At 42.5% G+C, this 13,979-nt stretch overlaps 1 protein-coding gene across 1 annotated transcript in view; it reads left to right on the top strand.

Moving 5' to 3' along the window:
• Positions 1–782: 782 nt before the first annotated feature.
• Positions 783–13,979, top strand: part of LOC308467629 (coiled-coil domain-containing protein 180-like) — a gene marked incomplete at its 3' end in the record, with an annotated part of 63,373 nt that continues 50,176 nt past the window's right edge. The window contains exons 1-2 of the mRNA XM_080989365.1: positions 783–867; positions 4,673–4,799. Coding sequence (XP_080845491.1) covers positions 4,731–4,799 — 69 coding nt within the window. The 5' untranslated portion in view covers positions 783–867; positions 4,673–4,730. The remainder of the gene's footprint in view (positions 868–4,672; positions 4,800–13,979) is intronic.

The raw sequence follows: 13,979 nt of genomic DNA on the forward strand, positions 1-13,979 counted from the left end.
TTTCTTATCTGCATCTGTAAGTTCACAATCAAGGCATTAAAGAAGTACCCTTCTCCTGTTGCTTGTCCTCAGTTCCTGGTGTGGATAGACTGCCTCTGAAAATGGAGTTTTGATTTTGCCGCCAGCCAGGGTCTGTGATCTCATTTTATAAGGGAATGCAAAACAATTTCTCCCTAGTTACCCAAGCAAATCCCCTCCATAAACTCTGGATGCACACCTGTGTCCTGACAAAAACACGTGTATACTAATGAAATCAGCCAGACAGCTTTGTGGCTGGTGCGTGGTGATTTTTGCTACTTCCCAACTTTTTAAAAACAACACGTTTTTACAACCTCTCCCCCCCCCCAAAAAAACACGGAAAGGTGGTAACCTTCAATGCAGGGAATCTTGCATTGAAAAGCAGGATTCAAAATGCGGAAGCATCTTGACATTATTCTAAGTTTAAAAAGGATTCAAGTCGGAAAGACTCTGTACATGCTCGGACTCTTATTTGCCGCGCAATATTCTGGTGGGGGGAATTATGGAGGAAAACAACTATAACAACTAGTCCTCTATAAAACACTGTTATCGCTGTTTCTAACATGATTACTGTATAAGTGACCAGGACACAATGACGAACTCGTAAGACAAAAACAAGCCCCTGCCACCCATAAATTAAAAAAACCGCTTTCCACATCTCTATGGCAACAACTCGTCGCCAGAGCAGCCATGATGAATCCCGTTGAGTTCCGCGAGAGAGTAACACACACTTTCTCCATTCCTTCCTCTTCCCTGCTCTTGATAGTCACCATGGCAACCAAAAGACGCTGTTCTTGGCCTAGCTGCCTTGAGGCAGCTTTTAGGACTGGCTTTCCAAGGGTTCCTCAGGTAAGGTTCGCTGTCAGGTGAGAGAGGGGCAACTGCGGGAAGGCAGGAAGAGATGTTGAAGAGGAGAGGGGCCCTCCCATACGTTGCAATGAGTTGCATTCCTTTCCTTTGCCCTAAGGGGGAAAGCAGCCACACGCCCTGCTAAGCATTCTGGGAGAGCAGCACATGGTACGAATCCGTCCCTCCCATCACATTTAGTTTGGATCTCAAATGTATCCCTCATGGCAGGACCTGATGCGAGCCACAAAAGCCATTTTTCTCTTCTCCCCAACTATCAGCACAGGACTTGGGGAGGGGGAGGGGACCCCACTCTTGGTTATTGCTTAATTGCATTTGATGATTTGCATAAATAAGTGCTGTAAATAAATTTGCACAATTAAATGCAATCATTAATTGTATAAATAAATGACAATTTTATTTAAAATTGCTCAGGGCACTGGCACCCAGATAGGTAAATAATAATAATAATAATAATAATAATAATAAATTTTATTTATACCCCACCCTCCCCAGCCAAGACCAGGCTCAGGGCGGCTAACAACCAATAATAAAAACAAGTTGATTAAAATACAATTTCAGTTAAAAAGTGGTTTATAAAATATTATAATAAGCTATATAAAGCAGGAAATGAGACAGAGGATGAAATAAAAGAGTATTTATGTGGAAAGGACATACCTAAAATTAAGAAAGAAAAGATTCAAGACTTAAACTCCCCAATAACCACGACAGAGCTTCATCAAGCGATAATTAAGATGAAACTGGGAAAATCCCCAGGTCCAGATGGTCTTACCGCAATACATTACAAAAAATTAGAGGAACCATTATTATCACCTATGAAGACACTCTTAAATAGAATACTAGAAGATGGGAAGATTCCCAACACCTGGAAACAGGCTCACATAGTAGTAATTCCAAAACAAGGACGTAATAAAGAGTTTATAACCAATTATAGACCAATATCATTACTAAATAATGATTACAAGATCTATGCACAAATATTGGCAATAAGATTAAAGAGAGTTTTGCAGGATTGCATAAATAAAGAGCAGGCAGGGTTCTTGCCGGGCAGGAAAATGACTGATAATATAAGAACAGTGATTGATATGATTGAGTATTTAGACATGAAACCGAGTAAGAAGGTAGCCTTTGTTTTTGTGGACGCGGAAAAGGCGTTTGACAAAGTATCATGGAAATTTCTAAAAATATTATTAGACCAGATGGACATGGGAGACCAAATTACAAGAGGGCTAAAAGCAATTTATGAACAACAAGAAGCAAATATAATAATAAATAATGACACGACTGATTATTTTAAAATACAGAAGGGCACCAGACAAGGGTGCCCACTTTCACCATTATTATTCATTTTGGTTTTGGAAATATTAAATCAAGAAATCAGACTGGATCAAGAAATAAATGGAATATCCCTAGGAGAGAAAATATACAAAATAAGGGCATTTGCAGATGATTTAGTCTTAATGGTGGAAAACCCAAAGGAAAGCATAGCAAAGGCTCTAGAAAAAATAGGAAACTTTGGAAGGGTCTCAGGTTTTGCTTTGAATAAAGAAAAAACGAAACTAATGGTAAAAAACATGGGAGATCAAGAGAAAAAGGAACTGGTAGAAAAATTTGGATTACAAATTGTAAAAAAAGTGAAATATTTAGGAATACAAATAACAATGAAAAATATAAATTTGTTTGAAGATAATTATAAAAAAATTTGGGAAGAAACAAAAAGAGAAATGGAAACTTGGACAAGATTGAATTTAACACTCTGGGGTAGAATTTCGGCTATTAAAATGAATATTTTACCAAAACTCTTGTTCCTTTTTCAAATGATTCCCATAATAGGTAAAGATGATTGTTTTAAAAAATGGAAAACGGACCTAACAAAGTTTATTTGGCAAGGCAAAAAGCCACGGATCAAACATAAATTATTAACCGACATAAAAGAGCGGGGAGGTTTCGGACTCCCAGACCTGAGACTATATCACGATGTGGCATGCTTTACTTGGATCAAGGAATGGATCAAATTGGATAACAGTGACATTTTGGACTTGGAGGGATGGAACAACAGATATGGTTGGCATGCCTATCTAATTTATAACAAAGTGGCAGTACATAAAGAATTTCTAAACCACGCAATTAGAAATGCATTATACAAGGTCTGGGTGAGATATAGAAGGTTGTTAGAACCGAAAACCCCATGGTGGGTCTCACCGTTAGAAGTAATATCGGTTAAAAAGAAAAATACTATAGGAAGAATGGCGACATACCAGCAGCTCCTAAAGGAAGAACAGGGCCAATTAAAATTAAGACCATATGAAGAGGTGACCCAATACTGTACGACATGGTTACAATATCACCAAATTGTACAAATATTTAATCAGGATAAAATAATAGGATTTGAAAAAGAGGAATCAAAATTACAAAAAGTATTATTACAAAACTCAAAAAAGAATATATCCAAAATGTACAATTTATTATTAGAATGGGAATTAAAGGATGAAGAAGTAAAAGAAGTTATGATTAAATGGGCACGTGATATAGGATATGTGATTTGTCTGGAACAATGGGAGAAATTATGGAAATATGATATTAAGTTCACGGCATGTTATACAATAAGAGAAAATTTTATGAAAATGGTGTACCAATGGTACTTAACTCCGGTAAAATTGGCTAAAATTTACAAATTAAAATCGAATACCTGTTGGAGATGTAAAAAAGAAATAGGAACAATGTTTCACATGTGGTGGGAATGCCGACCTATTAAACAATTCTGGAACGAAATTTACGAAGAACTCAAAAAGATGTTTAAAATATCTTTCAGTAAAAAACCGGAGGCATTCCTTTTAGGTTTAATTACAAATGATATTCCCGGAAATCAAAGGAAAGTATTCCTTTATGCAACAACAGCTGCCAGGATGCTTATAGCAAAAAACTGGAAAGGGAGGAAAATTCCATCAGTGAAAGATTGGCAAATTAAATTTTGTGAATACATAAATCTGGCAAGACTCACAGCATTCATAAGGCGACAATCGGACCAGAAATTATTAAAAGAATGGGGTTGTGCTAAAGAGTATATGAAAAAACATTGTTCTGGAGTAAGTATATCGGTATGTAATGAATGATGCTTTACAGGGTTAAAGAAAAAAAAATGGTGTAAAAAAAAAAAAAAAGGACAAAGATGGAAGTAATCTAACCAGACACAACAATATAGTAAGAGTAAATTTTCTGAGGTCTTAGAACAAAGAAAGGAAGTCAATATGTGTAAATGTACTTAATGATATGGTTTCTTTCTGTAGATGTGTGTTTTTTCGTTTTTGTTTAGTTTTGTTTTGTTTCCTTTGCTTTTTTCTTTTTCTTTTCTGTTTTTTTTTTTTTTTTTTTTTGTATGTTCCGTTTTGTTTGTTTGTATAGTATTATTTTGGATTCAATGTTTGTAATTTTTGTTATGATTCTGCATGGAAAATAAATAAATAAACTAATAAAAAATAAAAAATAAAATGCAATACAATTTCAAAAACAAGATTAAAATACAACATTAAAACATTAATGGCAGATAATGGGGAGGGAGTCCACAGTTGCAAATAAGACTGCAGCTATAATATCATAAAACCCCACTGAAATACACTGGCATTTACTGCTGATATATGAGTCAGTTCGAGGTGCCATGCAATTACAAAAAAGTCTTGTTCACAGCAGTTTCTTCCCCACTCGCCATTCCCAACATCACTCAAGGAATGACACCAAACCATTCAATTCTTTCTTTCTTTCTCTTTCGCTGCATTTTCCTTTTTCTCAGCTAACCCAAGAAAAAGTTCAGCTGCAAACCAATCAAGCGCCTAGGAAAAGTCTGCAACATGACTCTAGTGAGGGTGTCCTGTGTCGTCCCCAGTGGGAAAGTCTACAGACAGATCTTTGATGATGAGGTATGGCAATGACAGAAGCTAGAAGACCTGGGGTTTTTTTTGGGGGGGGGGATAGCATCACTTGAAGCAGGGATGGGGAACCTCAGGTACAGAACTCTTCCCGGGCTACACATCCTCTCCCTAGGCCACACCCCTATCCAGCTTTGGTTAGTAGATCTGCAGATTAGTAGATCTGCAGGTTCTAGTAAAACACAGACACACACATAGAGACACAGTAGATCCTGCAAGCCTTTGGTTTGCCCACCACTAGACTTAAACTCCGGCAGAGGCAGTTGCAAAGTTGGGTTAGAGCAGCCTTTGAAAACCTAGTGCTCTCCAGGTGTTTTGGACTAAAGTTCTCATCAGTCCTAGCCAGCACAGGGTGAAGGCTGCGTGAGATTTGTGTCCTAATTCTTTGTGGGATATCTTGCATAGGATCACTTGGGGAGTATCTTGTTCATTATGGTCTGTATCAACCATTTTCAGATAATACCCTCAGACCCATGTGAAAACATCTGGAGAGACTTCAAGTCCATGAACTTGTTCTAAGTAATGGTTCTAATTTCATGCTGCTATTAGACTTTTCCCAATAAATGACAGGCTACCTGCTATTGTTGTAGTTCATTGTATTTTAAATTACATGTAAAAGCAATAAAACATATTCTAAAAGAAGAAGACGACTTAACACATTTAAGCTTTTAGGGTGTGAAACAGGGCTGTGTTCTCACCCAAACTCTCTTTGGCATATTCTTCTCCCTGCTGGTCTCATGAATTCAGCTTGACTGAAGACAGTGTATACTTTCATTCGAGGAGCGACAGGGTTTGTTCAACCTGACACATCTCTGTACCAAGGCAAAAATGTGGCAAGTCCTTATCTGAGAGATGTTTGCAGATGACGCAGCCTTGACAGTTCTCTCCAAGGAAGCTCCACAAAGACACATCAACTCTTTTGTCCAAGCCTGCATGGAATTTGGCCATACCACCAGTCTGATGAAGACCAACATCCTGGGTGAGAACTGTCAGCATCGCCCTTGAGCCGGTGCCACCAACTGGACCCATCCACCCCAGCCCCGACTGGGCTAGGCAAGCTGGGCAGCACTTCCAGAGACCACCCCCTGGACAGGAACAGGTCAAAGTGCTGTGGACTCACAGCTTAGAGTTGTGCGCACCGGATTCACTTCCACAAGAAGACAGTCATCGCACAGCGGAGTACAGCAGAATCTAGCAGAGTATATAAACAACTCGGAGAGCAGCTCTGTAGAATATCTTCTTTATTCTATCTACAACTATTATACAACTATATACAGAGCTAAATAGGTCTAAGCATAAATGAATGCTGCACTGCACTGAGTGTCTGCAGCTGCTCTTAGCAGCAACCTTATCTCTACACACGATCTCTAACACTCAGTCTCTCTCTCTCTCTCTCCGACACTGACTGACTGACTGACTTGGCGCTGGAGCAGAATAAGTAGAAAGCAGAACACGCCTCCTCCTCTCTGGAGAATCAGCAGACTCCTCAGGAGATTCTTGGATATGGGAGGGGTGAAATCTCCTCCATGCATCAGCACTGGTGACCACACACTTGAGGCGGTAGGCGATTTTTTCTACCTGGGCTCCACCATAACCAGCAACCTTTCCATTAATGCTGAGCTGGACAAGCATATTGGCAAGGCAGCTTTGGCAATGGCTTGCCTCTCCAAAGGGTATGGGGGAATGTGATGCTAACATCTACAGTGGTACCTCTGGATATGAACGGGATCCGTTCCAGAGCCCCATTCACATCCTGAAGCAAAAGCAACCCGTGTCTGTGCATGCGTGGGTCGCGATTCGCCGTTTCTATGCATGCGTGTGACGTCATTTTGACCGTCTGAGCGTGTGCGAGTGGCGAAACCTGGAAGTAACGTGTTCCGTTACTTCCGGGTCGCCGCGGAGCGCAACCCTAAAGTGCTCAACCTGAAGCAACTTCAACCCGAGGTATGACTGTAATACCAAGATGAAGGTCGTCTACCAGGTTTGCGTGTTGAGCACGCTGCTATTGCACACTGTGTGTTGACTTGTGGACAACTTACAACTGCCAGGAGAAGCGCCTCAAAGCCTCTCACATGTGCTGCATCAGGAAGATTCTGCGCATCACATGGCAAGACAGAGTTTCAAACAAAGATGTGCTCTCCCAGGCCTGCAATCCCAGCATGTTCACACTCCTGTCTCAGCAACATCTACACTGGCTTGGTCATGTTCACAGAATGGAAGACGGAAGAATCCCCAAGGACAGTGGTGTCCAAACTTTTTTCAAAGAGAGCCAGATTTGAAGTGAAGGGCCGTGAGGGCCAAAGGGCCAACCAAAGTTGTTGACCTTTTTTTAAGATTGAAATTGCTGAGCTTTTTTAGGGTTCACGTGGTTGAAGGTTTTTTAGAATTTTACCCCAGGAAATAAACTGCCACAGGGGCTGGATTAAACTGACCAGCGGTCATGCCTGCCCAAGGGTGTGCTCTACAGGGGGATGGTTTCATGAACCAGGCTTGTTGGCAGACCAACTCTGTGTTACAAAAATGTCTGCAAATGTGACAAGAAGGCTGGCAACATCAGCCCTGTTGTGTGGGAATTCCTTGCACATGATTGTAGTACCTGGAGACAGTCAATGTGGTCATGGGAAGAATGACCACTTGAAGGAGCGCAGAGGGAAGAAACACCATAGTGCTTCTACAGCGGCACAACTAGGCATCTTCATCTGCCCCAGCTGCAACAAATACAGTTTGCTTTGCCCCTCCTCTTTGACAAACACACATGGCTCAGCTTTGCCTTGGTGAAAACCTAGAGAAAGCAATTTCTCAGTGTGTTTTGTGTTCCAACACCTGGCACTCTGCTTGAGACCATATAGGGATTTCTGTAGCTTACAGACCATTCCCTTCTTTACCTGCACTCCATCAGGTGGAAGCATATACAGCTCCTCTTGCAAAATCCCGTACAAAAAAGCTGTACTCACATCGTAATGAGAAATGTGATGTTTCTCCTCTGCAGCAATCTGGAGCATTAGCCTAATGCTCTCATACTTGACGGTGGGTGAGTAGGTCTCGTGGTAATCCTGTCCTGGTACCTGTGAAAAACCTCTGGCGACCAATCTGGCTTTGTGCCTTACAACCTTGCCAGTCTGGTCTGTCAGATGGCTGTCAGGTGGCAAGGGTGGTTGCTCACGAGTAACCAGGCAGGACTCCGACCTGTCTTTTACAGGTTTTATTTGGTGCAAAACAATTTACAGTGCAGAACCCCATGTCTGCCTCAGTCGCTAGCAGAGTCTGGGAGTGGTTGTTTCCTGGACCTCCCCCAACATAAAAATCTTGTTACTCCCAGCCTTTTCCTTCCCTCTTTGCCCTTTAGACTTCTGCGCAGGGTGGGCGACAGAAGAGATGTGCTTCCCTCCTGGCCGGCTTGGACAGGAGCGGTGCTGAGGCTCCCACCAGCATCCTCTGGTCCTTTTATCTCTTCCCCACTGGAGGTGGGGCTTTTCTCATCACCGGAAGAGGAACTGCTTCGCAAGATTTTTGGAGGCCCCCTGTAACACAACTGCCCTTCTGTTATGGGGAAAACCTATGAAAGAATCGTCCTCCTCCTCTGTGAATTCAAAAACTGTAACAGCGCAAGTACTGCTGCAAAATGGCGTTCGCTCTCTCGGCCTGTCCGTTGGTTTCTGGGTGTCTTGCTGTCGAGAATTTCACCTCTACCTGCAACAAGCTCATGAGTTTGCGCCAGAAACACGAGGTGAACTGCCTTCTGTGGTCGGAGATTACCCTCGAGGGGACCCCATGCAGTCGAAAGATGTGATCCACCAACAGCTTCGCAGTTTCCTCAGCTGTTACTGCATGAGAAAATGCCACAAAGTGACACATCTTTGACAGCAGATCTACCACCACCATGACTGCTGTCTTACCTCGTGACCTGGGCAGATCCGTCATGAAATCTATGGACACCACCTCCTAGGGTCTCCCCGGTGTCGGTAAGGGTTCTAGTAACCCCGCCGGTGCTGCCCTTTCCCCCTTGGCTCTCTGACACCTGTCGCACCCCCGGACATATTCCCGTACATCCCCCCTTACCTTGGGCTACCAGAACTGCCTTGTGACTAACAACATGGTCTTATGTTGCCCAAAATGCTCAGCTGTGGGGTTGTCATTGGAGCTGTTTGAGGACTTTGGCCTCAAAGTGCCCCTTTGTAGAACAACAGCCCCCCTTTCTCCTCAAAGCCCCCATTTGCTCCCAGACCTTCCTTGAGCTCCCTCATTTTAGTTTGAGCAAACTCATCATGTCTGGTGAGTCCAACCAGTTCTGCCTCCCCTGCCAGTGCTCCCCCACAAGTCCATTTGTCCTCCTGGAACATTTGTCTGGCCATGGGGGGCCCTTCCTCTTCCATGTACTCGGGCTTCCTGGAGAGCACATCCACCCCACGTTCTGCTCCCCTGGTACATATTGGATCTTAAAGTTAAAATTAGCAAAATACTGTGCCCAACGGATCTGCCTCTGACAGAGCACGCGCGCTGTCCGCCAATATTCCAGGTTCTTGTGGTCTGTCCACACCTGGATCTGCTGCTGCGCCCCAATCAGAAAGTGTCTCCACTGCTTAAAAGCCGCATAAATGGCCAACAATTCCTTGTCATAAATGGTGTAATTTTGCTCCGATTTGCTCAGCTTCCGAGAGAAAAAGGCACAAGGCCTCCAATCCTCCCCTGGACCTCGTTGCAACAGTACTGCTCCGATGGCCTGATCTGAAGCATCCGTCTCCACCCTCAAAGGTTTGTCAGGATCCGGCAGCGTTAAAAAAGGGAACTCGTTGAAGTCCGTGTCCCATCTAGGAGGCGAGGTGACAGAGGGAGCCTAGACGCGAGGGCACGAGCAATCCTCATCAGCAAGCCTCAAAACCCCAAACGGTAAGAACAGCGGTAAAATTTCCAAATTCCTCAATACCCTTAACTAAGGACTAAACAAATAAGGAGAGATTAAGGAGAAAAGGGTCTGCTGGATTTATATCAAGAAAGTGAACTGCCTAGTACTTTAAAGAGACCCTGAAAGATCAGTGCATAAGGAGCAAAGATCAGGAGACTATATTTTAAATACATTGGAAATCCTTCTCATTATACTTAAATAACAACGCAGGAATTTCCAGCAAATATCAGCAAGAAAAAGAAAACAGCTTCATGCTTTACTCTGCAGAGGTGTTAGCCCCAGGGAAGAAGCTGAATTAAAAGACTTAATCTGTCTTTTGTTCTCACTTGAAAGCGGCTTTTGTTCTCACTTGGAAGCGGCGTGAGCCCAGTGAAAGAAACTGAATTAAAATACCTAAGTTGTCAGCACAGCTAGAGGAGGGAAAGCGAAAGACACAGGAAAATCAAGGAAATAAGAGAAGGCGATAATTTTTAACTTTTAACTTCGAACTTACATAAAACACTAACTTATAAGGATGGCAAATATGGTGTAGCGTTGTTCAGGAGAAGGGAGGGACTAATTAAAAAATCAGGAAGAGAAGAGAAGAAAAGCAGCGAAAGGAGAGACGGAACTAGGAAAAAGGAGAAGGACTATAAAGTTAAAGTTACAGATAGGTAGCCGTGTTGGTCTGCCATAGTCAAAATAAAAAAATCCTTCCAGTAGCACCTTTAAGACCAACTAAGTTAGTTCTTGGTATGAGCTTTCGTGTGCAAGCACACTTCTTCAGATACACTGAAACAGAAGTTGCCAGATCCTTCTATATAGTGAGAAGGTGGGGAGGGGTATTACTCAGAAGGGTGGTGGGAATGGGAGATTGGCAGATAGCTGAGATGAGCCTGCTGACGACTCTTAACGACTGTAATAGGTCTTACAGGAAAAGGCAAGGGGTGAGAAGGTGAGAAATGGCTTAGTCATGTATAATGGGATAAGAATCCAATGTCTTTGTTCCTTCCGAGTAATACCCCTCCCCACCTTCTCACTATATAGAAGGATCTGGCAACTTCTGTTTCAGTGTATCTGAAGAAGTGTGCTTGCACACGAAAGCTCATACCAAGAACTAACTTAGTTGGTCTTAAAGGTGCTACTGGAAGGATTTTTTTATTTTGACTATGGCAGACCAACACGGCTACCTATCTGTAACTGGAACCATGGAAAGCACCACATTGAGCCGCATGAAATGGAAGTCCATCAACCTCACCAAGAAACTTGCACAGGTACAGACTGATATCTTCTTTCTTACTAAATGCAAGAACCTGGACATTATACCCAAGGGTCTTAGAATTAAGAACCCTCTACAATCCACGTATCCCACTGAATATGCAAGAAAACTATGCAACACTTTCTCTAAGAAGCTGCTCAAACATCTGATCAGCGTTCTCTACTCTAAACAGAAGCTAATAAAGGAGGAACTCCTTGTATTAGACAACTCTATCAGGAACCACCAAGCTTGGCAAGAGTTCCAAAAGGAAAAACAAAACATTTACCACTCTCAACTGGAGCTACTGAAAAAACAGAAAAACAAGAAACTCTCTAACCTCTCCAACCTACAGGCTACTAATCAAAACAAGATCAACAATATTGTCAATCTCTCACAGCAAGCACTCAGCCCAGCCGAGGAATCAGTCCTTTCACGTGGACTGTCATTCTGCCCTGCCAAATCCCCACACATGATTCAGTTCTACGGGGACTTGGAAGCATTTTTCCGCCGTTTACGCCTGAAGGAGTATTTTCAACACACACAACAACAAGACAAATCAGAACAAACAACAACTTCACAACACAACACCTCTCAACCCACTGGAGAACAACAACCACCCTCCCAACAGAACACTGACCACCAACTACCTCCGAAAAAGTGTTACACAAAAAGGGACTCCACATGGACCCCTCCTGATGGACGCAATACCACACTGGACTTGTACATTGACTGCTTCCGCCACAGAATCCAAACAGATGTGACCAGAAAACACCATCGCTTACAACAAAATCTAAACCATGCTGAAAGGAGAGCCATAGATAATCTCAGAAACAACCCAGACATTATAATTAAAGAAGCAGACAAAGGTGGAGCTGTCGTCATCATGAACAAAACTGACTACATTCAGGAGGCTCACAGACAACTTTCCAATACCGCCTTTTACACAAAATTGGACTCAGACCCCACACAAGAATACAAGAAAGAACTGAACAAGATTGTTAAGGAGCTACCCCCACACATCCAAGAACAGATCCTCACCAACACACCAACAGAACCTCGACCAGGAACTTTCTATCTTCTACCTAAAATACACAAACCAGGAAATCCAGGACGCCCCATCATTTCAGGTATTGGCACTATTACAGTGGGTGTCTCCGGTTATATGGACTCTGTTCTGAAACCATATGCCATCAGTGCTCCCAGCTATGTACGTGACACCACAGATTTTCTGAGGAAAATACAATCTTTAAATAATCTTCCCAACAATACTATACTAGCTACTATGGATGTGGAATCTCTGTATACCAACATCCCACACAACGATGGTTTACAAGCTATAAGGAACACCATTTCAGATAAAACCACAGCGGACCTTGCCACCAAACTCTGCCAATTTGTCCTTACCCACAACAACTTCAAATTCGGTGATGACCTGTTCCTTCAGATCAGCGGCACAGCAATGGGCACCCGCATGGCCCCACAGTATGCCAACATCTTCATGGCAGATTTAGAACAACGTTTCCTAAACTCCTACCCACTCAAACCTCTCTTGTACCTGCGATACTTTGACGATATTTTTATCATCTGGACACATGGTCAACAGACCCTGGACACCTTTCACCAGAAATTTAATGATTTTCACCCCACAATCAACCTTACAATGAATCAATCTATGCAAGAAATACATTTTTTGGACACTACTATAAAAATACAGGTTGGGCGCATAGACACCACCTTATACCGTAAACCAACTGACCGACAAACATATCTACATGCCTCTAGCTACCATCCCAAACATACCAAACAGTCCATTGTATATAGCCAGGCACTACGTTACAGCCGCATCTGTTCCAATTCTACAGACAGAGACTCTCACCTAAGAGATCTACAGCAAACCTTTTCAGAACTAAAATACCCAGCAGATGAAGTTAGACAACAGATCAACAGAGCCAGACTTATACCCAGAGAGAACTTGCTGCAAGACAGACCCAAAAAAGAAAATAACAGAACACCTCTAGTCATCACATACAGCTCCCTAGTTAAAACAGTACAACGCATCATCAGAGATCTACAACCTATCCTGGATAATGACAGTTCTCTTTCTCAAGCTCTGGGAGGAAGACCTTTCATTGCCTACAGACAGCCACCCAATCTTAAACAACTCCTAACCCACAATAATACTACAACCAGACTTAACACGGACACTGGCACCAGAGCCTGCAATAAACCCAGATGCCAACTTTGCTGCCACATACACCCGGACAACACCATTACTGGCCCCAACAACATCACACATACCATCTCGGGACTATTCAATTGCTCATCATCTAACATTGTGTATGGCATCAAATGCCAACAGTGTCCTTCAGCTCTCTATATTGGACAAACAGGCCAAACCTTACGCCAAAGAATAAATGGACATAAATCTGACATCAAGAATCACAAAACAGAGAAACCAGTAGGAGAACACTTCAATCTCCCAGGACATTCTATACAAGATCTCAAAGTAGCTGTTTTACTACAAAGGAATTTCAGAAATAGACTGGAAAGAGAAGCTGCTGAATTGCAACTCATTACCAAACTTAAAACCATGGAGAGACCTGGTTTGAACAAAGACATTGGATTCTTATCCCATTATACATGACTAAGCCATTTCTCACCTTCTCACCCCTTGCCTTTTCCTGTAAGACCTATTACAGTCGTTAAGAGTCGTCAGCAGGCTCATCTCAGCTATCTGCCAATCTCCCATTCCCACCACCCTTCTGAGTAATACCCCTCCCCACCTTCTCACTATATAGAAGGATCTGGCAACTTCTGTTTCAGTGTATCTGAAGAAGTGTGCTTGCACACGAAAGCTCATACCAAGAACTAACTTAGTTGGTCTTAAAGGTGCTACTGGAAGGATTTTTTTATATAAAGTTAAAGACAGACAGCTCTCCACAAAGACTCCAGAAAACAGACAGCGGCACCAAGTGGTGAACATTAGAAAATCATCCAATTTTTACGAAATTAAAAAGAGACAGCTTTTTAT

The sequence above is a fragment of the Podarcis pityusensis genome, assembly GCF_964106645.2.
Source record: "Podarcis pityusensis genome assembly, chromosome: W".
Taxonomy (NCBI): Eukaryota; Metazoa; Chordata; class Lepidosauria; order Squamata; family Lacertidae; genus Podarcis; species Podarcis pityusensis.